Source organism: Leptonychotes weddellii, chromosome 9 (assembly GCF_054177405.1).
Source record: "Leptonychotes weddellii isolate Sample4059 chromosome 9, ASM5417740v2, whole genome shotgun sequence".
Taxonomy (NCBI): domain Eukaryota; kingdom Metazoa; phylum Chordata; class Mammalia; order Carnivora; family Phocidae; genus Leptonychotes; species Leptonychotes weddellii.
The window spans coordinates 9,195,884-9,220,498 of record NC_138377.1 but is presented as its reverse complement, the minus strand read 5'-3'; the positions used below and the strand labels follow the sequence as shown (position 1 = coordinate 9,220,498).

At 41.1% G+C, this 24,615-nt stretch overlaps 1 protein-coding gene across 10 annotated transcripts in view; it reads left to right on the top strand.

Moving 5' to 3' along the window:
• UNC79 (unc-79 subunit of NALCN channel complex) overlaps positions 1–24,615 on the top strand; it is a 240,667-nt gene that overhangs the window by 149,076 nt on the left and 66,976 nt on the right. For 6 of the 10 annotated variants that reach the window (XM_081830011.1, XM_081830010.1, XM_081830012.1 and 3 more), the window contains 8 exons: positions 2,340–2,626; positions 4,890–5,072; positions 5,675–5,837; positions 8,357–8,506; positions 9,090–10,307; positions 16,999–17,106; positions 20,448–20,564; positions 23,159–23,242. In XM_081830011.1, the coding sequence (XP_081686137.1) occupies positions 2,340–2,626; positions 4,890–5,072; positions 5,675–5,837; positions 8,357–8,506; positions 9,090–10,307; positions 16,999–17,106; positions 20,448–20,564; positions 23,159–23,242 (2,310 nt within the window). The remainder of the gene's footprint in view (positions 1–2,339; positions 2,627–4,889; positions 5,073–5,674; positions 5,838–8,356; positions 8,507–9,089; positions 10,308–16,998; positions 17,107–20,447; positions 20,565–23,158; positions 23,243–24,615) is intronic. The other 4 variants (XM_081830016.1, XM_081830015.1, XM_081830013.1 and 1 more) reach the window with 3 other exon arrangements.

The window sequence follows — 24,615 nt, the reverse complement described above, 5'->3', positions numbered from 1 at the left end:
TGTTAAACCTTGCCCCCCAGAGCGGAAACAAATTGAGGAACGAAGCTATATTGTAACAGCCTTCCCTTGCTGCTGCAGTAACTTTGAATCCTGCAAGGAGCCTGCATTCTCACACGTGTCGCATTCTCGGCCCAGGCTTGCCCAAAGCAATAACTCCTTCTAGTTGTAATATTCTGGAGAAGAAAGAAATCAAGAATAAATATTTCTCAGTGCTGGAAAGATCATTCTCTAAACTGTTTTTTAATTTTATTTTATGAGAATTTATGTAGCTATTGCTTTTAGCCTGATCTTCTATTCCAAACATTTAATTTAATTATAATATACAGCAGTGCTTCACATTTCTGGCCTCTTGGTGAAATAGGGTGTTCCACATAAATTGACTTTTCTCCTGGTGGCTGATGCATGCCTCATAAGTGACGATATTAACAATTTAGTGATCACTGTCATCGATGCATGTAAGACACTGTAATAAACAAGTCCTTAGGTTTTATTTGAATGATTTTGGGTGAAAGCTTCTCTAGAGTACATTGGACACATTTACTCCTCACACACAGACTCCAGGAGACAGAAAATGTTAATGTCCTAGCATCATATTGAAATTTATTGGATGGCTTCCCCTAAATGAGAGACTGTTAGACTTAGTTGACTCTGTTGCTCTTCACCCACGGTCAGTGATCCCTTCTGAGTATATCACTTTTGAACAGATGAACATTATTCTGAGCATCTGGGGTGAACTAGACAGCCGAGCTGGTTACCTCACATGCCGTTCGAAACTAGTAAGTTCTGAATTTGACATTACTTTCATGCCACTGCTCCAGAGTTGCCCTTGAGACAGCTAATTTCCACAGTCCCCTAGAAGCATTTCTTCTATCCCGCTTCTCTTGGCTATGTCCTGAAAGATTGGGATTTTGCCAAATTAGTTGAGTTAATGGATATAAATTACTACGTATCTCCTTCTCGTATCCTTCATGCCATAATTATATGACAGTCTATGGTATAGGCTATGACATGATCACGGTTTGGTTTATAATGATTGGTAAGCAAAGCTTGCCATTTTTTAGCAGAAATTTTCCTTGCAGGGTGAGAGATGAAAACCCTGGGTCATCTAAGCCACCAGGCAAAAACCTTGCTTTCCATTTAGAAATGCTGACATTGCTTGTCCAAGAAGGGACAAGGATGCAAAGGGTATTTTGAATAAGCCCCCAAACATAAACATAGAAGAGCAAATCTCACCCTTCCTTCACCAAAAGTCCTAAACTAAACCAGATCAGAAGCAGCAGAAAAACAAGCAGAGACAAGGTATAGTTTCTGACTTTGACAAATAATGGAAAGTCAAAGTCAGGGAGCTGCTCCAATACAATTATTTGTTAGGTTACGAGTAAGTCAAGGGCTAAGGTATTTTTTTTCTCTCCATGTAAACTTTCAGCTCACCTTCATGTGGTATTTTTCTGTTTTTTAAAAGCTCATGCTTCTTTCTTTCTGTCTGTCCCCTCCCTTACATGTTTCTCATTACATACAGCAGGACTTAATGATTTGCTATTTATAATTTTGACTGTATCCTTCATAGAGTACCCACTGCTAATATCTCAGAATTTGGAAAAGAAAACTTCACATTTTTTTTTCCACCAGCTGATTTATGAACATAACTGAATTGAGATAATAATTTTTTTTAAGATTTTATTTATTTATTTGAGAGAAGAGAGAGCGAGCGAGAGCACAAGCAGGGGGAGCGGCAGGCAGAGGGAGAGGGAGAAGCAGGCTCCCCACTGAGCGGGGAGCCTGGTGCGGGGCTCGATCCCAGGACCCCGGGATCATGACCTGAGCCGAAGGCAGACGCTTAACCGACTGAGCCACCCAGGCGCCCCCAAATTGAGATAATAATTTAAGCAAAAGAACTCAGTAGATGTTTTTGTGCTCAGTGGATGGTAGAATATTATTTTTTGTGGTTATTTTTATGTGCTTATTTGACAAAGCTGGAAGAGAAACTTCTCTTTATCATTGAGGATAAAACTTTGCCAAGATATTTAAAAAATGGTGAAATACAGTTTATGTAGGTATTTTTCTTGCCGTTCAAAGAGAACCTTGCTTTGTAGTGCCTTATTTTTATTTCTATTCCCTTATTCCTCCAAAATTACCTGGTTGTTGATGAACACAATAACTTTCACCCCTGGACTAATGCTTTGTTGAATAGGCCATATTTTGCCTTTACGTTGGTCCAGAACAGACCCTTTAAATATTTAGTGGAAGCAGAAGCCATGGTGCTTTATCAATAAGTGAGATTTCCTTGTGAACGTCCTTGTGAGGGAACCACCCAGTGATGGCCTTTCTTGTACTGACAGGACAACAATCTCCTGAGAATGACAACACCATCAAGGACCTGCTCCCAGAAGATGCTGGGATCGACCACCAGACTGTTCACCAGCTGATTACAGTGCTCATGAAGTTCATGGCCAAGGACGAGAGCAGCGCTGAGTCGGACATCAGCAGCGCGAAGGCCTTCAACACGGTCAAGAGGCACCTTTACGTCTTACTCGGCTATGACCAGCAGGAAGGCTGTTTCATGATTGCACCTCAAAAAATGCGCCTGTCAACTTGCTTTAATGCATTTATTGCAGGAATTGCCCAAGTAAGTGTAAGCTTTCAGGAGTCATACCGTTAAGGTTTTAGTAGAAGCAAGTCATTAAATTCCATTTAGCCAACATCGGATCTGTGTAGAGGTTTGTGCAAGTGGCTTTATTAGGCAGGGGTATGTGGAAGGGAGTATAAGATGAGTAAGACTAATAGGGAGTATAGGATTTTTGGGGTAGGAGATGGGAGTAAAATATACCTAACATAAAGTTTACCATTTTAACCATTTTTAAGTATGTAATTCAGTGGCATTAAATATATCCACATTATTATGTAATCGGAACCATTTTCCATCTCTAGAACTTTTTCAATATCCTAAACTGAAACTCTATCCATTAAACAATAAGGGAGTGTAGCATTTTTGCTTATGGGTTTTTAAAAAAATCTCTTATCCTTTTTGACTTCAAGTGGAGAGTTGAGTTAATTGTACAACTTTCTTCCTGTCACATTATCATCATTGGCTTTTTCCATGTTTGTCTGCTACTCCCAACTACTGTAGTTTATACCGTGGTGTACATTTACCATGCTTTAACTATCCATTGCCCCAGTGATGAACACTCATATTGCTTGCTCCCAGCTTCTTGCCACTCCAGACAGCTCAGCAATGAACATCCTGCATATGCACTTTATCCACCACTATGAGAATTCCTTTGAGATATGTATGCAAGAGCAGAATTAATGGATTATTGGGTTTCTGTATGCCTAACTTGACCAGCGCTACACCAGTCTGTAAAGGGTGTAGAACTTGGGGCTACAGAGAAATTGATATGAATTTCAACTCTGCCACTGTTATTATCTGTTGTGGCCTTAAGTGTCCTCTGCTTCTTTGCTCACTGGTAACAGATTTTTGTTTTGAAAGATTAGAGACAACATATTGCTGAGCACTTAATCAGTGCCTGTCTCATGGGAGGAGCTCAGTGATGGTCACTGTTACCAATTTGCTGAAATAGATTGTAATATAATGAACACAGAATAAGCAAAGTAGGAGCAATATGTACATCGTAGTCTTTTTTTTTTTTAAGATTTTATTTATTTATTTGACAGAGAGAAAGAGACACAGCGAGAGAGGGAACACAAGCAGGGGGAGTGGGAGAGGGAGAAGCAGGCTTCCCGCGGAGCAGGGAGCCCAATGCGGGGCTCGATCCCAGGACCCTGGGACCATGACCCGAGCCGAAGGCAGACGCTAATGACTGAGCCACCCAGGCGCCCCTACATAGTAGTCTTTTGCTGATGCTGGCAACTAGATGGATCACCACTAATACTCAGTTGCTTGTGATGAAGAGAGGATGCACCATTTCAGATACCGAACTTCCCTCCTTTCCTCCTTTCTTTCCTCACTTCGCTCTTTCTGTATTTACATTATGCATATTTATTTAATAAAGCCAAAAATTAAATACAAATCTCCACGAAACCCACAAAATAAGTGACTAACATTTCGGTGTTCGTATGTTATTGCTGGCTCCAAATTTATTACATTCATATATACATATGTATAGGTATATGCGTGTGCACACATTTTCTGTAGTAATGGGATCATATTATACGTATTGATAAATACGTGTAACCTTTTTTAAACCTAAAATTGATTATGAAGTCAATATCTTGTAAATAAATTTGTATCATATCACATTTAATGGCTACATAGTATCCTGTTGTCATACAAATAATCTTTCATTTAACTTATCTCATATTGTTGAACATGGAGGCTATTTTCAATTTGGGGTGACTAAAAAGCTGGATATTTTTATGTATACATCTTGGAACAGTTGTCTGATTTTTTCCTTAGGATACATTTAATTGCTGTACTGTAGGCTAGGTACTCCCCCTTACTTCTGAAGAGATACTGCTAAATTGCCCTCCCAAAAGGCTGTGTTGAGTAATACTCTTGCCAGTAGCGTCTGAGAATGCCCATTGCCCTCAGTGATTACCAATAGTAGGTGTTTTCATTGATTCTAGTTTAATTCTAGTTAATAGTTTCATAAAACATTTTAATAAATAAGGCGTTATTCTCCATAGATAATTGAGCAGATACATCAAATAATTAGATAATTAAGTGGATAAAATGATTTTAATTTGCAAGTTTCTTCTATTTCTTGTAAGGTTTAACTTTCCCCCTTTAGGGTCACTGGCCATTACTGTTAACATTTTGTGAGATGCCTTTTAAATATTTTGCCTGTTGTTTTGATGGGTCACATATTCCTTTAGGCTTTTGGGTGTTCTCTATAGTTTTCCTTCAGTTATTAATATTTTTCCTCTTTCAGGTTATGGACTATAACATTAACTTGGGAAAACACCTTCTCCCCCTGGTGGTTCAGGTGCTCAAATACTGCTCTTGTCCTCAACTACGGCATTATTTCCAACAGCCACCTCGTTGCTCCCTCTGGTCCCTAAAACCTCACATCCGGCAGATGTGGTTGAAGGCCTTGCTTGTCATCCTTTACAAGGTGAGTTGCGATGGTCACTCCTTTTTAGGCTAGAATGATTCTCTTAGAGAGGAGAACACTTAAGGGATCTAAATTGAGAATTTCATAGGATAGTAATTTGACCTTCAGGGGACAAATCACGATATGTACAATTCATGTTGAGAAATAAAGAGCCATTAGAGTATCAACAGCAAGGGAGACCATACCAGCATATGTGCTACAAATGTTTAAAATAAAAAACGATGAGTTGTAGGAGATTGAGATCAACAATCTGTGTTTATGCTCAGCATCTCCTATTTTATCTGTGTATGAATTATTATCTCAGAAAGCAAGGAAGATACTTAAAATTGTATTCATCCCCCAGATGTTTATGCCAGATAATTTCCTTGAAAGGAATTGTAACCGTGATCTGGCATGCCTTGCCATCCTTGGTTTGGTGCAAGAGGAAGGGACTACAGTCCCTTGTCCCAATAAGGCCATGATAAAAATTTCTGGTTTTGCTTCTCTGTATATTTCTCTTCATCCCCAAGAAATACTGAGAAAAGCATCTAGCAAGATCATGTGGAAAAACTTACCCTTCAAAATAACCGTTTATATTTTTCTTCCTCCATTTTATTGAGCAGTATCCATATCGAGACTGTGATATCAGCAAGGTCCTGCTGCATCTGATTCACATAACAGTCAATACACTCAATGCACAGTATCATAGCTGCAAGCCCCATGCCACGGCAGGACCTTTGTACAGTGACAACAGTAACATAAGCAGATACAGCGAAAAAGAAAAAGGTACTTTACATATCTCAATTCTATCCCGAACTTAGCTTGAGCATGTAATAAATTTCTGGACAACGTTTCTCTTAGGAGATAGTGGAGTGCCCCCAGATTAGCATTCTGGAATCTAAAAATCACCTACTTCTTCATTAATGTTCCAACTTTCCCATGAATGTCGCTGCTTTAATTCTTCAAATGAACATTCGAGAGAAATAATTGATATGCTCCTGAAGCCCATTTCATAAGAAATGTTTTGTAAAAAAAATTGTCTGCTGTTTGGTTAAGGAGCCTTTTAGGCCTTTCCCTATGTGTTGGAAGTATCTTGCTTTGGGTGATGAAGTAAATCTTGGTTGGCACTTGTTGGAGCCATGATTTTTTCGTCTCTAGTTTGCTCCTGAACTTTGTGCTCACAGATTTGAATGGAGTCTAAATTTGCTGAAGTGCTTCTTCCTAGCTTCCTTGTTCAATGAGAAAATGATTTAAGGCAACCAAGATGACTTTTTTCCTCTATGTAGGTTTAAATTATTTACAGTAGCAACACTTTTTATATTGATAGCTTTTCTGCAAGGGAGGCAGGCGAATGAGATTTTAGATAGAGTAAAATCCCAGCCTGGATGTTTTCAGATGAGAGCTGAAGAGCCAAGGTGTATGTCTTTAGTGTAAGTCACAAGTCTAGACTTGTAAAAGGTGACATCATCTAATCCAATCCTGGGAGAAAGCCAAGTGCCCCCTGTGACCCTTTGTGGTGTTAGTAGATTCTCACTTGGTAGGACTGCTCTGGAAATATTTCACTAGGGTGGATGGGAACTAATGTTCATTTAGTTCTAAAAGGTCCAAGAATCTGGGTTGGCCATAGATGGAACTGTAAGTTCTAGTACCATTTAGATCCTTCCTGAAGAGTATCTTGTCTCCCAGCTTAGGTCCCAGTTTCTGGAAAATGGGATAGATCCTGTTAAACTATGTATGTCCTCAATCCAGGCTCAGTGTTTGGGCCAGTCTCAAATGAGCCTTCCTGAATGGGAGGAGCCATCTTGAAGTCCTTCCATCTCTCATTCAGGACATTTTGAGAATCATTTCAAAATCATGTAATGGAAGTCACTTAACTCTTTCTTTGAAAAACTATTTTTCAAAAGGGACTATATTTTTTAGAGGACATAAAGAAAAAAACAGATCGTTGTGTTGCATCTCCCTGGGAACATGGGAACTTGATAGGCTTTGTCATCTTTGCAGAAGTTCACCGGGGGTTTTGTATCATTTTGATCATTAACACTCATTTTTTTTTATTTGACTAAAGAAAGATTAATAGGATCACTTTATCTATCATCTGCTGCTTCAAATTTCACTTAGTTGTAGAGTCTTGTGTTGTAGGACAGGATCATTCCTCAAAGTTTGGCTCCCTCCTTGTACTCCCCGAATACTCAAGAAATCTTAAGTAGTCGTCATCACACCTGAGCCTCATTTTGTCAAATAGGTAGATATAAAATGGGCCAAATACTATGATTTCAGTGATATTCACCTTGAATAATAGGTTAATTCCATTTACTGTGGTATGAAGTGCATTTTTGTAGCCTTTTTTTTTTTTTTCCTGCTTTGTACAGGGCTTTGGCCTTTCCAAAGGATGAAAGAAAAGCATTTATTAAGTGACCTCTGTGGGTTGCAACATAGCAACCCTTTCCTCATGACTGTGTTTTTGGGTTTATCTTTGATTTAAAAGTGGCCCAAATAGGGATAAAAGAGTACACAGAAATAATCTTGCTAGGCACTCTAAGTGACAGGTTTGTTTATGGAGCCTCAGGATCCTCAGAGTCAGAGAGTCTTTCTGGGATGCATAATAGTTGCACATGGCAAACTCCACAGAGGAGGGTCTTAACTTTAATGGGGGGGGGGGGATGTTATTTTCTGTTTTCTTTTTCCTTCGTTTACTCTTTCAGTCCATAATCATTTGTGGAGCTTTTGAAATGACCAGTGGCTTTTCTAAGCTTTTTCTGTGTGTTGTGTGTTTCATTACCAAATGTAGAGTACAGTATTTTGCATTCACAAAGTATAAGGTGCATGTACTCTTAGGCTGTGTCTATGCCAGTTCTCACATCCCAGGAAGGTGTATGTATATTTTTGGAAAGGATGAGAGCTACTCATTTTGTTTAATTTTCTCTTGCCAAATTAGCCTGAAAATTCACCCAAAGCAGGCATGTTCAAGGAGTGTCACAGACCCCAAAGTGGGTGTGTTATCCGATTTTAAGAGCACTGGAAAAAATTTCTCCACGAAGGCCCTCTTGGAATATTGAGATGCCTCTCTTGAAAATGCTGCAGTTGTCACATGGAAAACGAGAGGCAGCCTTGTAACAGGTTGCTCTGTCAACATTTGGATAATTTGACATCTGGATGAAATACCAGAGCTGTGGCCAGATCTTGAGCTGGTGTAGAAACCAGCCCACACTATGTTCCCTCGTGCTTTCATTGAAATGCTTGTGTAGACACAGCCTAAGAGAGAGTAACCTCCCAAGTGTAATTTTGAACTTTCTCTCCCCAATTAGAAGAAGATAGTGTTTTTGATGAATCTGATATTCATGATACACCTACTGGACCCTGCAATAAAGAGTCTCAAACTTTTTTTGCAAGATTGAAAAGGATAGGCGGCAGCAAAATGGTGAAATATCAGCCGGTTGAGATGAATGTTCAGAGAAGTATGAATTTTTTCCTCTTAGTAATTTTATGCAGAAATGTTGTACTCTACCGTTTGTTTGGGGTGAAATCTTAATTTTATTATGTTACTACACATTTTAATACCGTTGATTTTATATATATGTATGCACAAACAGTATATATATATCCACACTTATATATATACGTGACTTGACAGATACATCATTGATGTCATGATCGTCTGAGAGGGCCATTGCTTGATTTGATTTGTTGCAAAATGTTTGCTTCTCTTCCACACGATTTAAATACAGTTTCCTAGATCTGCCTCAGCCCAAAAGCGGTCCCCTTTCCTGTGCACAAATGAATAGAGCTGAGGAATTATCCCGAAGCCTGATTTTGGAAATCAGATCTTAAACTGCCATTTCGGGTTCTCTCATTCCAGAGTTTTCTGGGTTTTGAAAATAGAAAGAACTTTCCAAAAACTTGGCCAGAGAGTCAGTGTTCCCTCCTGTTGGAGCTGGGATTGTGATTATGATTTATGCCAAATGTATGCCCAAGTATGAGGGGGAAAAAAGTGGTAGCATCTCCAAGTAAAATAGTACTAGCTCTTTCTGTTTCAATCAGGTGAAATAGAACTGGCCGAATATAGAGAAACGGGTGCATTACAAGACAGCATTCTACACTGTGTGAGAGAAGAAAGCATTCAGAAAAAAAAGCTGCGCTCTTTAAAACAAAAATCTCTTGATATAGGGAATGCAGACTCCCTCTTGTTTACATTAGACGAGCACCGGAGGAAGTCCTGCATAGACCGGTGTGACCTAGATAAGCCTCCCGCCCATGCTGCTTATGTCATGCAGAGACATGACCACGGACGGCCCAGACAGAATTCAGCTACAAGGCCTGACGACCCCGAGGGCCCCGAGAACCCAGCAACGGAAAGTTTCCAAGAAACCCGCAGGCCTGTGATACCCGAAGTCAGGTTAAACTGCATGGAGACGTTTGAGGTCAAAGTGGATTCTCCTCTCAAGCCTGCTCCTAAGGAGGATTTAGATCTGATAGATTTGTCCTCCGACTCCACATCCGGGCCTGAAAAGCGCTCGGTGCTCTCCACATCTGACAGCGACTCCCTTGTATTCGAGCCTCTTCCCCCTCTCCGCATCGTAGAGAGTGATGAGGAAGAGGAGACCATGGACCAGGGAAATGATGGTGCCTCTGGTAAAAACGCTGCCTCCCCCCCGGCCCTCCCCAGCCCACCTTCCGTCCTCAGCCTCAGCACAACACCCCTTGTGCAAGTAAGTGTGGAGGATTGTTCCAAAGACTTCTCTTCCAAGGACTCAGGAAATAACCGGTCAACAGGTGCCATGGACTCCGCCCGCGTCGCTCTGGAAGACCCCGCAGACTCCGAAGAACGTTCGAAGCCCGAGGAGTCGCAGGACTTTTCCTGTGGCAGCCCGCTCACGCTTAAGCAAAAGCGAGACCTCCTCCAGAAGTCCTATGCCCTCCCTGAGGTGTCACTGGACGACAGTCCCGAGCCCAGCATCGAGGAGGAGAAGCCTGGTGGGCCGGTGCCAAGTTCAGGGGCAAAAACTGTCCTCCTCAAAGTCCCCGAGGATGCCGAGAACCCAACGGAAAGGGAGAAGCCCGACACCAGCGCCGAGTCCGACACAGAACAGAATCCCGAGAGGAAGGCAGAAGAGGAGGGAGCGGAGGAATCCGAGTTCAAGATCCAGATTGTTCCCAGGCAGAGGAAACAGCGCAAGATCGCTGTCAGTGCCATCCAGAGAGAGTACCTGGATATCTCCTTCAACATTCTAGACAAGCTGGGAGAACAGAAAGACCCAGGTAAGCTCGTCTCTCTTCTTCCTCCCAGCCTGACACGCAGGTTTGTTCATCTTTCTCGTTCGGGTCTCGGCACTGAGTATGCATCCAACTCTCAATCTTATAATGTCAGAGAGTGACATTATAATTGTTTCAGAGTCCACTCCGAGTCCTTCCTGCTTACCACAGCGTGTTGGGTTCAGATGTGGTTTTACTTGCTCCATAAATATTTCTGTATTTGTTGTTTCTCAACTTCTAACAGTCCATTCTTGACCATCCTTGGCAAGAAGAGGCCGTGGTTAATGCATATCAAGGTATCCCGGACATCATCTCAGCCTTCCTCAAACAGCGAAAGTCATTAATTTGAACTCTTTGTGCCTTTGTTTTTCCATGCCTTAGCCAGCTTTGATAGATAGTCCAAAGAAGGAACAAACATGAAGGGCTAAAATAAAGCAAAGAGTGCTTGGAATGGTTAAGAATCGACTATAATCCTGTAGGGTCCACAGCAGATTATATACTCAAACCAAATGTCAGCAGTCTGGTGGACACTGTGTGTTCGAAAAACCCTAGTTGCCACCTAGACCCTCATCCGTGGGCACTGCTTGATGGTGAAGTTGTCACAGCTCATGGATTTCCTGCCTCAGGTGTCATTTCTCACCTTTCCTTGGAGGCACGGGTTTTTAAGAAAGATCATTTGAAAAAGCAGCAAGCCGATAGTCCACCTCATCCTAAAATACAGTCTATTGCAGTATTTCCATAACTCAACACTTTGTGTCTCAGCTCAGATCTAAAGAAAAAAAAGAATGTAACTCTTTAGGAAAAATGAAATTGTCCAGGAATGATCATTGTAGTAGATTCATAGTCTGTGGACCACTGAGGCCTGGCAAAGATCTTGGAGACTTGGAGACTTGTAGCAGAAAATCTGTCTTTTTCTGTAAGAAGAGATGGACACTCTAAGGAAGTGATGTGCCCGGGTCCCACAGATAGGCAGTCGCAGGGCCAGGACGATTGTCCTGATTCTAGTCCTTCCTCTCCCACTGCTTCATACAAAAGCAACTCCCAAGACAAGAGATTCAGATCTTTTATTTGCCCCAGGCATTCCCTGAGAATTCTAGCTGCTCTCCCTCCCAGCACAGAGCTGTGTACCTTGAAGGTGCTCTGTGAAAATCTGTTGAATGAATGCTAGTATATTTGGAAAGGGTCGTGCTCCAGCCAGGCAGGTGGAAGAATAAGATCCTGGTGATAACAAAGTTTAAGGTTTCTGGGGAAACTGGAATACCTTTTTATTGTTTGGAGCCAGGAAAGTGGCTACATAGAAATGGAGGAGAGCATTGACCTAGAGACTCTAGAGGTCTGTAGGGTGGATATATAAGAAACCATCCAAGGTCTATAGAGTGGGTATATAAGAAACGCTATGTAAGTCTACAGAATGGGTGTGCGTGATATATAGGTTGTAGTGTGTGTGTGTGTGTGTGTGTGTTGCTTCCTTTATCCATCCTATATCATATTGTTCCCCAGGCTACCAGGGAGGAGATGGATTTCATATTAATACACTTGCTATCAGAACAAGAGGAAAGCATCTGACAATTATGATAATATGTCTTTAAAATGTTTATAATATATGTGATACTGTCGTAATAGTTTTATATCTGTATAGTGTCCCATCTCCCACGGACACACTGATCTACCTTCCCTCCCTTACTGGTGTTGGAAGGAGGCCTGGGCTCAGAGTGAGACACAGCCTTCTCTAGACCTTCTTGCCTCTATCAGCCGGAGTAAAGGGAGGCCCAGACAGCTACGGCTTCTGGTCCTTCCAAACTCAGAGCCTCGCCACTGCTGATCACCTTGAGCCACCAGGTCCAACTGCATCATGCACTTTCCCTGTGTTCATGTCAGTCCCTGCAGGAAGGCCCAGGTCACTCCTCTAATATCCATGAGGCTCAGCACATCTTCTGTTCTGAACTTTTGTCCTCCCTTATGCTAACTACTGAAAACCTTCCTCCATCCTTCATGAGCAGAATCCCATATATGCTCTCTCATCTGACGACTCCCTTCATGCCCTAGTCTAGTGGAAACCTGGCTCTGCTTTCCTCACTGCCTTGTGCCCTTGGGATTGGGTGAGGGGTAGGCCCCTTCCCTGCTCTCCACTGTGCCTTTCAGACCATTCCCACCTTGTCTCTAAAAACACCCAGCTCTGAACCTCATACTACTGACCCCTGATGACAATTATCTGGTGACAGTTTGACTCCTGGCTCTTTTTTCATTCTTGTCTAAACTGTTTCTGCCTGAATTCTTACTGATTCCAATATTAAAGTAGATGATCCTCCTGATGCTCTGGCTTCTCAGTTCCTTGAATTCATCTTCTCTAGTAACTTTGTTTTTATCCTGCACCCTAGCTCAGTGATTCATTCCCATGGTCATGACGCAGACCTTGTTTATAGCAACAACTGCAGCCTCTCCACAATGTCATTCTCATGCCTCCTGTCCTCTGATTTCCATTTCCTCTCTCTCTGGACAACCCTGGATTGGTCCTTTCACGTCCCTCCCCTACTTCACGTCTTCTCTCCTCCTCCTTACTCAAGTCAATGAGTGTAGCCCTCCCGCCCTGCACCCTCTTGGCCTTCGCTTTTTCAGACTTGCTTGGCTAAACACAACCCTTGTCAGATCCACCTTTTCCATCTACCTGCGCCCATACCTATCCAATGAGTGTGACTGGAGAAATAACAATATTGACTGGTCTCATTTTAAATTCATGACCATAAATCTCAACTGGGTCCTTGAACTACCTGGCCATCATACCGTATTTCCCTGGTCCATTCACATTTCCATTCTCCTGAGTGACTATTTCATGGCGACTTGTCTTTCTAAACTTTTGATAACTCTTCCTATTTGACATAATCAGAAGAAGTTTCCTCAGCCTCCTACCACCTCATCTGCTTGCCTTCCAGTACCTGCACTTGTACATCTGGCCTTCATGGCTGGGGCTACAGGTGAACTGTCTGGTTTTACTGTTTAAAGTCAGCTTTTCCACACGTGGACAGGATTCCATTTCTCTTACCTATTCGGAGATATAGGCCTGGAAATTCTCCCTTCTTTCTTCCCCCACTGCCGTTAGTTTTTTTTCTTCCTCAGGTATTCTTGACTTGAGCATACGAACATAATTTTATTTCTCTCTTAAAAAAAAGTTCTTGATCCCAGTTCTCCCAATTATTATCTCATTTTGCTTCTCCCCTCTTGGCAAAACATATTAAAGAGTTGTCTATACAATCATTATCTCCAATTTTCTCCCATTCTATTCTTTCTAAAAAGAATTCATTGTTCCCATGAAGCTTGATCCCCAGTGGTTCACCCAAACGTCCCTTGTCAAGGTGACCAATGACCTCTAGTGGTCAGTTCTTAACTCTTACCTCCCCACTTTGCTTGGCTTCTTGGATACCATACTCTCTTGGTTTTCTGCTTAGTCAGTAGTCACTCCTTCTCAATCTCTTGTTGGTTCCTCCTTATCTCCCTAAGGAGGGAGTGCCCTAGGGTCTCAGTCTTCTGTCTACACTCACTGTCTGTGTGATCTCATCTAGTTTTATGGTTTTACATATTGTCTTTATGCTGAGACAGTTCACTCAGTTGCCTCTTGCTGGAATAATGCCATGTAACAAATAAGCACAAAATCTCAGCAACATATAATGGTAAGTCTGTAGGTCACTGTGGATCGCCTAATCTAGGCTGAGCTGGGCTGGGTGGCCATCCTCCTCCTGGGACCCTTGAAGCCTGGGAATGTTTTCTCATGGTGATGGCAGAGGCACAAGAGAGCAAGTCTAATTGCACAGGCACTTTTCAAGCCTTTGGTCATGTTATGCCTGCCAACATTTCATTAGCCAAAACAAATCACCAAAGTCAAGAAGGAAATATACCCTGCCTCTTATGAGGGGGGAACTTCTAAGTCACGTGGCAAAGGGCATGGATTCAGGGAGGAGTGAAGAATTGGAGCCGTATCTATCAAGTAGTACATGGGATGTACTCATAGTAAAAAGTTATCCATTGTTTATCTGAAATTAAGTTTTAACTGGGCATCCTCCATTTTGTCTGGTCACCTTAATCTACCTTCAAAATATATCCAGAATCTGGTCCCCTCCCACTATGTCCCCTGCTTCTACTCTGCTCTGAGCCCCACACCTCTCACCTGGGTCAGTGACCGTAACCTCCTAACTGGTCCCCTGCCTTCGACCCTTATTGCTTTCATATCTTCTCAACACAGCAGCTAGAGTGATCCTTTAAGACATGAGATGATATCATTCCTCTGATCAAAACCCCCAATTGGCTCCCCATTTCTTTCATAGTAAAAGCTCAGGTCCTTGATATTTCTGGAGTGCTCTGTGGTCTTGATTCTCATGATTTCTCAGACTTCATTTTGTGCTGCTCTCACCTCATTGCTTCTACACGGCTGCAGTGGACCCTGCCATTTCTTGAACGCTCCCGGCATAGTTCCACCTGAGGGCCTTTGTGCTGGCTGCTCCCTCAGCCTGTCTTCCTCACATGTCTGCCTGGCTCCCTCTCTCCCTTCCGTTGATCCTTTGATCAAACACCAGGTTTCCAATGAGGCCTGGACCCACCCCCCACCTTTCCACCCCTGTCTGGCATCTTGGAATCCCTTCTACTCTGTCTCTCTTCTACAGAGAATTACTCTTCTAACATACAATTTTACTTTTATGTATGTTATTGTCTGTCTCTCCCCACTAAAAAGAAAGTTCCCAAAGGCAAGTATTCTCGCCTAGTTTGTTCACTGATTGTATCCCAAGTGCCTAGTAGAGTTTTGGCAAATATTTGGTGAATGAATGAATGAATGAATGAATGGTTAGGACATTTTCTGCACATCACTATAAAAACTCAATAAAAATACTTTAAGCTAAGCGGATAGGTCTGTTCCAATGTTTGTTGTCTTAAACTATACAAATGGAAGGTTTCATAAAATGATTTAGGATTGAGCAAAAATTTCCTGGCTTCTGGAATCTTTGTACACTAGTGATTATTACCAAGTACCTTATAGTAATGACATTTCTTTAAAATTAAAGCTACAGCAAAGATTTTAGTAAGCCTAGCAAAACTCTAAAAGTCTCAATGACCTTTCAAAGAATTCTCGAAGATGAGCTTTAAGCTTTCTCATTCTACATTATTGGTGGGAGTATTATGCTCTAGGAGCAGCATACGTGAAACAGAGGCAGATGAGGGTGAAGAGACGAGATTTGTGCATGTTTTTTATTTATTTATTTAATCTTAATTTTTTTTTTTGACTGTGCATGTTTTGAACTAGTGGTTTGGGGAGAATACCTAAGAGAAAAATAATAGCCTAACCTCTAATATCTTAATGATTAAGGTAATTTAAAACAGGTTGCTATTTTGTGCTTACTCAAGAGGGTTTAGGAAACAGTTATATTTTTTTTTTCATCAAGAAATGATTAATCTGGCAACCATATCTATTCAGAAAGACCTCTGAGAATCAAAACAGTGTCAGTGCTCGATTCTCCCAGCCTCTCACCCAAGATCGATTTTATTTTTATTTCTGAAAAATTTAGTGATCATCCGAGGATAGAATAGCATCTGCATACTTCAATTGTATGTATGCATGAACGTATGGTGAATTGCTCTATGACAAGAAAAAAAATTGACAATATGAAAAGAATGAGACAGAATCATCATGAAGCTTGAGAACTTGAAGTCATTTAGGGAGGCATCCCCAAATTACAGCATGGGACATTCGTGGACACCTATAGGGTAACTCCAGGCTGCTCACTCTGTTCATTTATAGTATTGCTTAAGATGGCAAGGAGATTTGTAAAGAATTTGGGGGGCGGGGATTGCTATGATAAACCATTAAACTTTTCAAAAGTTTTAAAGGATAATCTACCTAGAATAGTGTGGGACATCTTGTTTCCATTACTGATGGATTCATAAGACAATAGTGTATGCAGAAAATATTTCCTCTTAGATACATTTGCCAAATAGAAGGAGCAAATGATACAGTCTGTTTCTTGCTCACCTAATAAAATAGAAAATCTGCATTCATAGTATTTATTCCAAGTTAGATACAGTCCCTGCTCCTAAATTACTTATGGTTTAGCCAAGGTTCTAGACAAGTCAATAGACAATTACATTCTAGTGTGTTAAATTTGGGAAAGGTTAAGGACAGGGTGTCCTGGGATTACATAAGAGGATCACATGACCCATTTTTTCGTTTGTATTTTTGGGGGGAGGGAGTTCCTTGAAGACCTTCTGGAGGAGGAACTGTCTGTATACTTGAGATGTAATTAATGAGTAACAAATTGCCAGGAAGAGGTAGAGTGGTAGAATGATGTAGGTGGAATGAACTGTAAGCATCTTTAGGTAGTAGATGAAAAGAATTCAGTTCTGGAAAGGTGAAGTGACCTGCTCAAGGCTATGCAGTGGGGACATGCTGAGCTTTAGCTTTGTAACTGTGCTTTTGTTAATCTCTGAGAGGCATAGCCACAGATGGAGAATGTAATGTGGAAGCATCTCTGCGTGGAATTTGGAAACCAGCGTGTATATAATTCCGTTAAGGTAATTGGTAGGGCCAGAACATATAGAATGCTTTGAATGGGTGTATTAGTCAGGAAGGAAAAGATACGGAGAAAGTTCTTGAACTTGCTTTTATTTATTTTTTTTAGTCAACGTCCTGAGCTTTAAATAATATTTCTGTTTGTAGATCCCTCTACTAAAGGACTTTCAACTTTGGAAATGCCACGAGAATCCTCATCTGCCCCCACATTAGAAGCAGGTGTGCCAGAAACAAGCAGCCATTCCTCAATATCAAGTAAGATTTCCTTTGGTGATCATTTCACCTGTACATTGATTTTGGAATAATATCTGCTGCATTGTTTTCAATGTTCACACTCCCAGTGTTGGGGTTTTTTCTTTATACATGTCGTGTTAGCTTCCTGGGGGACACTCGGCGGTAAGATTTCAGAGATCCTGAGGCATAGACTCAGTTTTGTCAACATCTCAGGTGTTTGATAAGTCAGTGCCATTACTGATTGGCCAAGAATCCCAATCTGTGAAGGAATAGTCACTGAATTTCATGAAAAATTCAAAAAAATAGGAATTGTTGATGAGTAGCCTAAACGTAAGGCCTGGAACTAGTTTTGGGACAAGTGAAAAGCATGGTTCATGACAGAATTTTACATTGAACCCCTTTGTTTCATTTGAATCACTTCCATCAGTGACAAAATTTTATCTAGGTTATCACAAAATAAATGTAACAGATAGATCGTGATCCCAGAGTCATGATTGAATCCAGCCCTTTTGGATCTGAAAATAAAAATGGCATGAAATTCTATAAGATCTGTAGGGGGCAACTATTTTGAAACTGCCTTCTGTGGTTGGGTCCTAGATTCTGTCCTTGAGGAGCGTGAGTTCTGTTGAGGTGAAGGTAGGGGGGCCTACCTGCCTTGGTGGAGCCAGTTGAGAGACTTTAGCTTGGGAGGTTCCCAGCAGGAGTCAGTGATACGGAGGCGCAGCTCCTGCAAGCCCTCGTCCCAGCTGCTGGTCTCTTTTGTGCTCCATGTAGACGCTGCATGAGGAGCTAGTTAATTTTCATTTGACCATCTTTTGAAATGAGGATGATCCCGAAAACCAAATAAAGATCGTAACTCAAATGCTGGACTGGTAGTATGGAACGACATCGTCATCTTCATGATTCATTTCATTCATGCATTCATTCATTCAGCAGCTATTTATTAAGTGTCTGCTGGGTGCCGGGCACTGTGCTTGCCACTGGGGATCCCAGGTGAATAAATAAGAGACACCCCTTGTTTGAGGAGTTCATAGTCATAATAGTTAAGAAGTTCCCATTTATTTGACACTTAACCACGTGTTGGGCACTGTGCCAAATGGTTACACACATGGTTGTTTTACTCAATCCTGACATCAGCCCTGCATGGCAAATATTACTGACCCCATTTTATAGACTAGGAAGCAGAGGTCAGAGCGGCTAAATGACTTGCCTAAAGTCAGGTAGCTACTGTGTGATAGTGATGGGATTGATGCCAGGTCTGTTTGATTGGCAAATCTGTGCTCTTTTTTGGTGTCACACACTGCCTTAGAATAACTCAAATTCACTTATAATAGAGATTATAGAAATTCTAAGAAAGTGTTTTCAAGTGACAGTTACTTGCCCTTTTGGTAGCAAAGAAGAACAGCTAGTTCTGGATTTAATTGTTCTTTTATCATAAAAATCTGTTTGATAACGTGATAGAACGCCCATTGGTAAGCCCACATACTAGAATCGTGAAAGTATATTTTCTCCTCCTAATTTATGTGAATCATCCAAAAAAAAAAAGGAAGATAGTGAATTTTAATCAGAATTCCAAGTTGGGTATAATTTGAGATAGGGTGACTAAGTCAGCTTGACTTCAGTGCTAGTTAAATGTGTCATAAAATAAGCATATCCAGTGTCTCATGATCCTAGAGTCATAACTGACTCTAGCTTTTCTGGAGTCAGCAGAGTGCATCAGTAGATTTCCACCTTCCTCCTTCTCTGCATTAAAAGCATGTATTGGATGGCTGTTGGTGGTGTGTTCTTGGAGGCATCATGCCAGGCACCTCACACACTGAGCTGAACATTAAGGGTTTTTACTCTCAGGGAATTCTGCCATCTACACACAACTGAGAATCGGAGAACTTATGAAATCACTAGAGGTTTTTTAAGTCCTCCTTTGAGCATGCTCATTTTTAAATTGGTTAAGTCTTCTACAAGATTTCTGCTTTTGCATTTGACTTGAAGTTGCATGTTTCAAGTGAGTCGTAACACTGAATTTCACCAATCAACAAGAATCGGAGATTTTCCGTGTTGGTTGGAGTAGTCATTATTGTGAATTTAGTCAACATGGACTCCAAGACACAAGAATTCCCATCACACTCCCTTCTTTGGATCAGTTTGCTAGCTGACCATTTTGTAGCTAACCATGCCATGACTACCATGAATCAAATAGCATGCTAATTACATTAAAAATGTTATAATTGATTTCATATCTCACGAAGTTGCCATCTTGGTACAGTGATTGTGAAACCTATGTATAACATTTAAGGCTTTCCAGGGGCCATACAATCATCTCGGTTTCTACCATCCCCTCTTAGAACATGTACTTGAAGAACTTCAGTTTCTGAAATTGTCCTCCTAAGAGAGTGAATACCACACGCTCTCCAGTGTCCAGGAGTTTGGGATCATGTAGAAAAGGCACATCAGTGATTCTCTGCCTTTCTCACTGGGCTGGGGGCAGGGACTGATGAGACCCCTGGCAGAGGAATAGGAGGGTAGGAGGCAGGTTGCTTTTTTACTCAACAGTCTACTGGCAGGAGTGTTTTTTTTTTTAATTATTTTTCTGGTTTGGAAATGCTCGTAACTTGACATTTCATTGGTGGGATATTTGTCAATGCCTAATTGAAGGATAAAAATGTTACCACTACTCTCTAAAACAAAGATTTGTACTAGAATACACTTGTGGAAGGTGATTCAATTCACATTTCCCAAACAGTAGGCAGAGGCTCATAGAGAGATTAAAAATAGTATTGACTTTGGAGTCAACATATTTCCGTTTCTATGACTACCTCATTTGCTAGCTGGTTCCCAAGTAACGTGGCATCATTTGCTTCAGTTTCTCTCTCAAAAAATTGGGGTTGATATGTGTCATTTTACTCCAAAATACACACACACACACACACACACACACACACACAGACACACGGACTCATGGGGGATATAATGGAGCCTGAAACTATGTATGCACAAACTCTGTTAAAAAAAGTTAAGCTATAAATTCAAAGTAGTATTATCTGCCTTAAATCCTTTTTGGAACAAGGTAGAGTATATAAATAAAGAAGTAAATGAAAGTAATCATATTGTGGTAACTGGAGTAAATATTTACAGGGCACAGATAAATGCTCATAGGCACTCTTTCATTCTTTACTGAGGCAAGAAAGGTACCCGGAACAGCAATGTGCCTTAGTTTTTCCTTTGGACAGGAGCATACAATTTACCGAGCAATCACAAATAGCCAAATGAAGGTTCAATTAAGATTCTATATGGATTTGTAGAGCCTTTGTGTGCAGTGGAAATTTATTCCCCCTCGTAATCATGTCCTAATTTCCTCCATATAGCTCAGTATAGGCAGATGAAAAGGGGATCCCTGGGAGCTCTGACAATGAGCCAGTTAATGAAGCGACAGCTGGAACATCAGTCTAGCGCCCCCCATAACATCAGCAACTGGGACACTGGTGGGTCAAGCTTTTTCTTCTTGTTTTACCTCTCAGATTAGCTAAATGCCACTTTCTTTGTGTCCCCTCTGCTCTCGTGTGAAGGATTAGATTTTCTCTTGTGTTCTGTGGTTCAAGTAATTTTTTTTTTTTTAAAAACCTGAAGGTAATGAATAAGTCTATTTAAACTTTCCAAGTGTTCTAGAGCCACCTGTTTGTCCATTTAGGCTGGTCCAACTCTTTTTCCTCTAAGGCCCAGACTCCAGATACTAGGTTATCTATCTGGGGGTTAAGTGATGTCAGTGTGTAAAGGAGGGAATGGAACTGTGATTTCATGATGCAAATTAAAAAAATAAACAGAAACACCAGATTATCAATAGTCTCTATTTTGTAAAGTTTCCCCCCAAATAAGGGCATATTAATAGTAATACTGATAATAACGAATGTAGCTTAGTGACGTCATGATCTGCCAGTAGGCTTGGGAATATGAGCTCTGTGTTTTAGTCAGCAGGGTCACCAGCTTGCAGCCGCACACCCTCATGCTCATATGGTGGAACCGCATCTAACCTCAATTTTAAAGTAAGAATCGATCGCCATGACATGTCTATTTTAAACATGATCACTCTGCATTTTCTGAACTTTGTTCCCACGTTCTGCACACGTACTCCTTTCCAAGCCGGTAGTATTGCCACAATCCTGCTCTTTGGAGTGCCTGCTTTTCGTGTTTTTTTTTCCTTTTTTTAATTAAATGGGTCATTTGAGTTACAAGATTACACATGTGGAAGCACTTTGCAACATGCATGCACTACGAAAATATCATGGTTTGTTACTGTGATAGGCTCTGGGGGCCAACACTTAGACTATTTCAATATCTTGGTTAGTACTTTCTGGCCATAGTTATGTGAGATTGTTATTTTAATATCCTTCCTTATGACCAGGAATTATGACGTCCACAAAACCAAAACATCGACAGACTTATTTTTTCAAAACCATAATACTGACATACATTTTATCTTATCTCCCCCACCCACATCTGTTGTTTTTCCAAAAAAGGAGAGCTAGATAATTAAGTCCCACAAAAAAATACCCAATCCTACTTTTGACAGATAGTTTCAACTCTCCAGCCTTTATAAGGGTTCTTAACGTTTTAAAGGTTTCATGTTTTGTCTTCCTTTTGGTGATAAGTGGTAGTGAATAATGTCATGGCCGAAAGCCAACAGGCAAGAGAGTCAAGGAGAAAGACAGGATAACCAGCCTCAACAGCCGACTGGGTCTGGGTGGAGTCGTTCCATCCACACCAAAGAGGACTGACTCTATTTCTCTCTTTACTGAGGAAGCTATGTGAGGAACTGAGAATGGGAGCCTTGGTTTGGTTAGTTCTCTGATAATTAAATGCCCACCTTTTGTTAGGTTGACATACTTCCATTTTCTGTAGTAAGTAGCTCAGCCTAAGCTAACCATTTCAGATTTAGATTACGATTCCAACCTAGTTTGATTGATTCCATTTCCAATCCAAATTTTAATCTAAAAAGAGAATCTACATGATGCCAAATAACCCATTTAACTGAATTTTTCACATTCAACCAGACTTCAGTCTCGTTCATGTCACTCTGGTTTCTCACTTAATACTTACCATTTACATGCTGTCTGAATTTCTTTCACCCATTTTCCTGGACTTGTTTTCCATTCTCCAAGTTGGTTCTCTAGTCACCAAGTCCTACTGGAGCTTCATCTCAATACTCTTGTTTTGATTAGTGCCATGAAAAGTTCTCCCCAAATCTAAGACCACAGGAGAGTCAATGAATACCTAGGTCACTGTTAGGTGACATGCCACTTTAGGGCACATATGTCCATTCAGTGACTCAGTGGTCTCCAAAGGGACAAATCTAATCATGATGACACTGAGAGAGGCAGTCTAAAACATGGGTTATGATCGATTCACCTCAGCATGCACCTGCTTGCTCGGCGAATACCTGCCTCTTCTCTCCCATCTGTGCTCATCTGATGGCTGCTTCTTCGTCTCATCTTTCATAGGAAACGAATGTTCCAGAAGCCCCACTCCTCCGTGTCTTCCCCTGTTCTTCATCCCTGTTCCTCAGCCCTCAGTGGCTGACCTCACCCCTGGTCCTCAGCCCTCAGGGAGACACCTGCCATTTCCTTGCTACCAGTTCCACATGTTTTCTGTATGACCTTTCTGGCCATTGCCCCAAACGATCACTTATGTATTTACTGATTTGTATAAAACATTTATTTCATGGCTGTGACATTAGCCTTCAGTTACATTAGCTTTCAGTTTTTCATTTCATATCAAGAGATAATGGTATTTGAGCTTTCTCGGTGGGGAGGAAGAGAACCCAGACTTTTTTTTTTTTTTTTTTGGACGGTTTCAGATGCTCTCCTGCTTTTAATTACATTGCATATACCTGAATGGCAGTTTTACAGTAAAACCCCAGACAACCCTACCCCAAAATCTAGGATGTTTCCTGTACATATTAATAATCAACAATAACAATGACCCCCAAAAATGGCCCATGAGGTTATTGGTTAAATTCCTTGTATTCTGACTTGTGCTAAATGGACTGCATTGAAGACTGAAATGTTCTATTTATCCACAGAACAGATACAGCCTGGGAAACGCCAGTGCAATGTGCCAATGTGCCTAAACCCTGACCTGGAGGGACAGCCGTTGAGAATGAGAGGTTAGTGGGGTCGTGGAATCTCAGACTGTGCGAGCTGAAAGACACTGCATATGTCAATCATCTGGTCACCCAGCGGGTGCTGAAATCTCTCCTTCAGCAGCTCCATGGAGTGGATCCAGCCTCTGTTCAAACACCTCCAGGGACTGGGAATGCATGACATCTCCTCTTTGAACCTTATCAACAGAAAGTTCTTCCTTATCGTGACTTTCTGTTTGGGGCCACCTAAAATGAGTCTGGTTGCTCACATAATTTTTTAGACGTTTGAAAATAGCTACACATCGCTTATTTCCTCAATCTTCTCTAGACCACATGTTCTTGGGTCCTTTGATATTCCTCTTAATACATATCAGCTGTCCATGTTATTGTGTATCTTCTCTGAACATGGCCCAGCTTCTCTGTGTTCATTCTAGAATGTTGAGATCATAGACGAATAGCTTCTTTGAAATCTGAAATCTGAAATTGCACAAAATATACTCGTGGCATTATGCTGCCCATTGGAGTCAGCTGAGAATAAATCTGTGCCAAGATCATCAGAATATGTATTTTCAAAATTCATCTCATGGCTAGTTAATCATTACTTTTGTTCTTTTTTAATTCAGAAAGCAGCTTAATGATCATTTGTAAAAAAATAAAACAAAACAAAAAATGAACTATGACTGCATCTCTTAGCTACTTCCCTCAATCAAGCAGACTTATTATTTAGGATCACATCACTCTTCTGATTTTCCTTAGGAATGAAGAGATATTTATCTTCAGCTTTTGCTAACATTTATTGGGCAATGAGTAGCCGTTTTAACTCCTGTAGATGATGAGACTCTTCTCACTTATGGGCCTGGGAAAAGCTTTTATGAGCAGAAGTCAGTGGTCAGACAACTCTGGTGCTTGCTCATCCACGATCTAGTGACTAAGTTAGTAGCCACAAAAATGGAATAAGGTAAAGGGAACAAAGACAGAAGAAAGATAAAGTCTCTTTCACAGTAAACTGAAGAAGTCCACTGATGCAGCTAAGGGACTGATGGGTGCTTGCATCCTTTGAACAAACCAAAACCTTTACAATGCCTCCTATCTCTAAGATTCGCAAAGGGGCTTTGGTCAAAATTTCCAGCTTTGGAGTTGGACTTTGGGGAGGTCCCCTCTTTATCCAAGCTTCTAAGAACCTTCTATTTCTGTTCCTAGTTCCATACAGAGTACACTTTGGGTAGCAGTGCCATCAGAAGTATTGCCCACAACTGGGGGATAATGGGACTGCCTTTAATGTTGCAGACTTTGTTGTAACTCAACTAGAACAAAAGGTAGCCGAGGTCCGTAGCTTCCTTTTGTATTTCCCACCTTCTTCGTCTACGTTACTCTGCTCCCAAATGATTAGCCATATT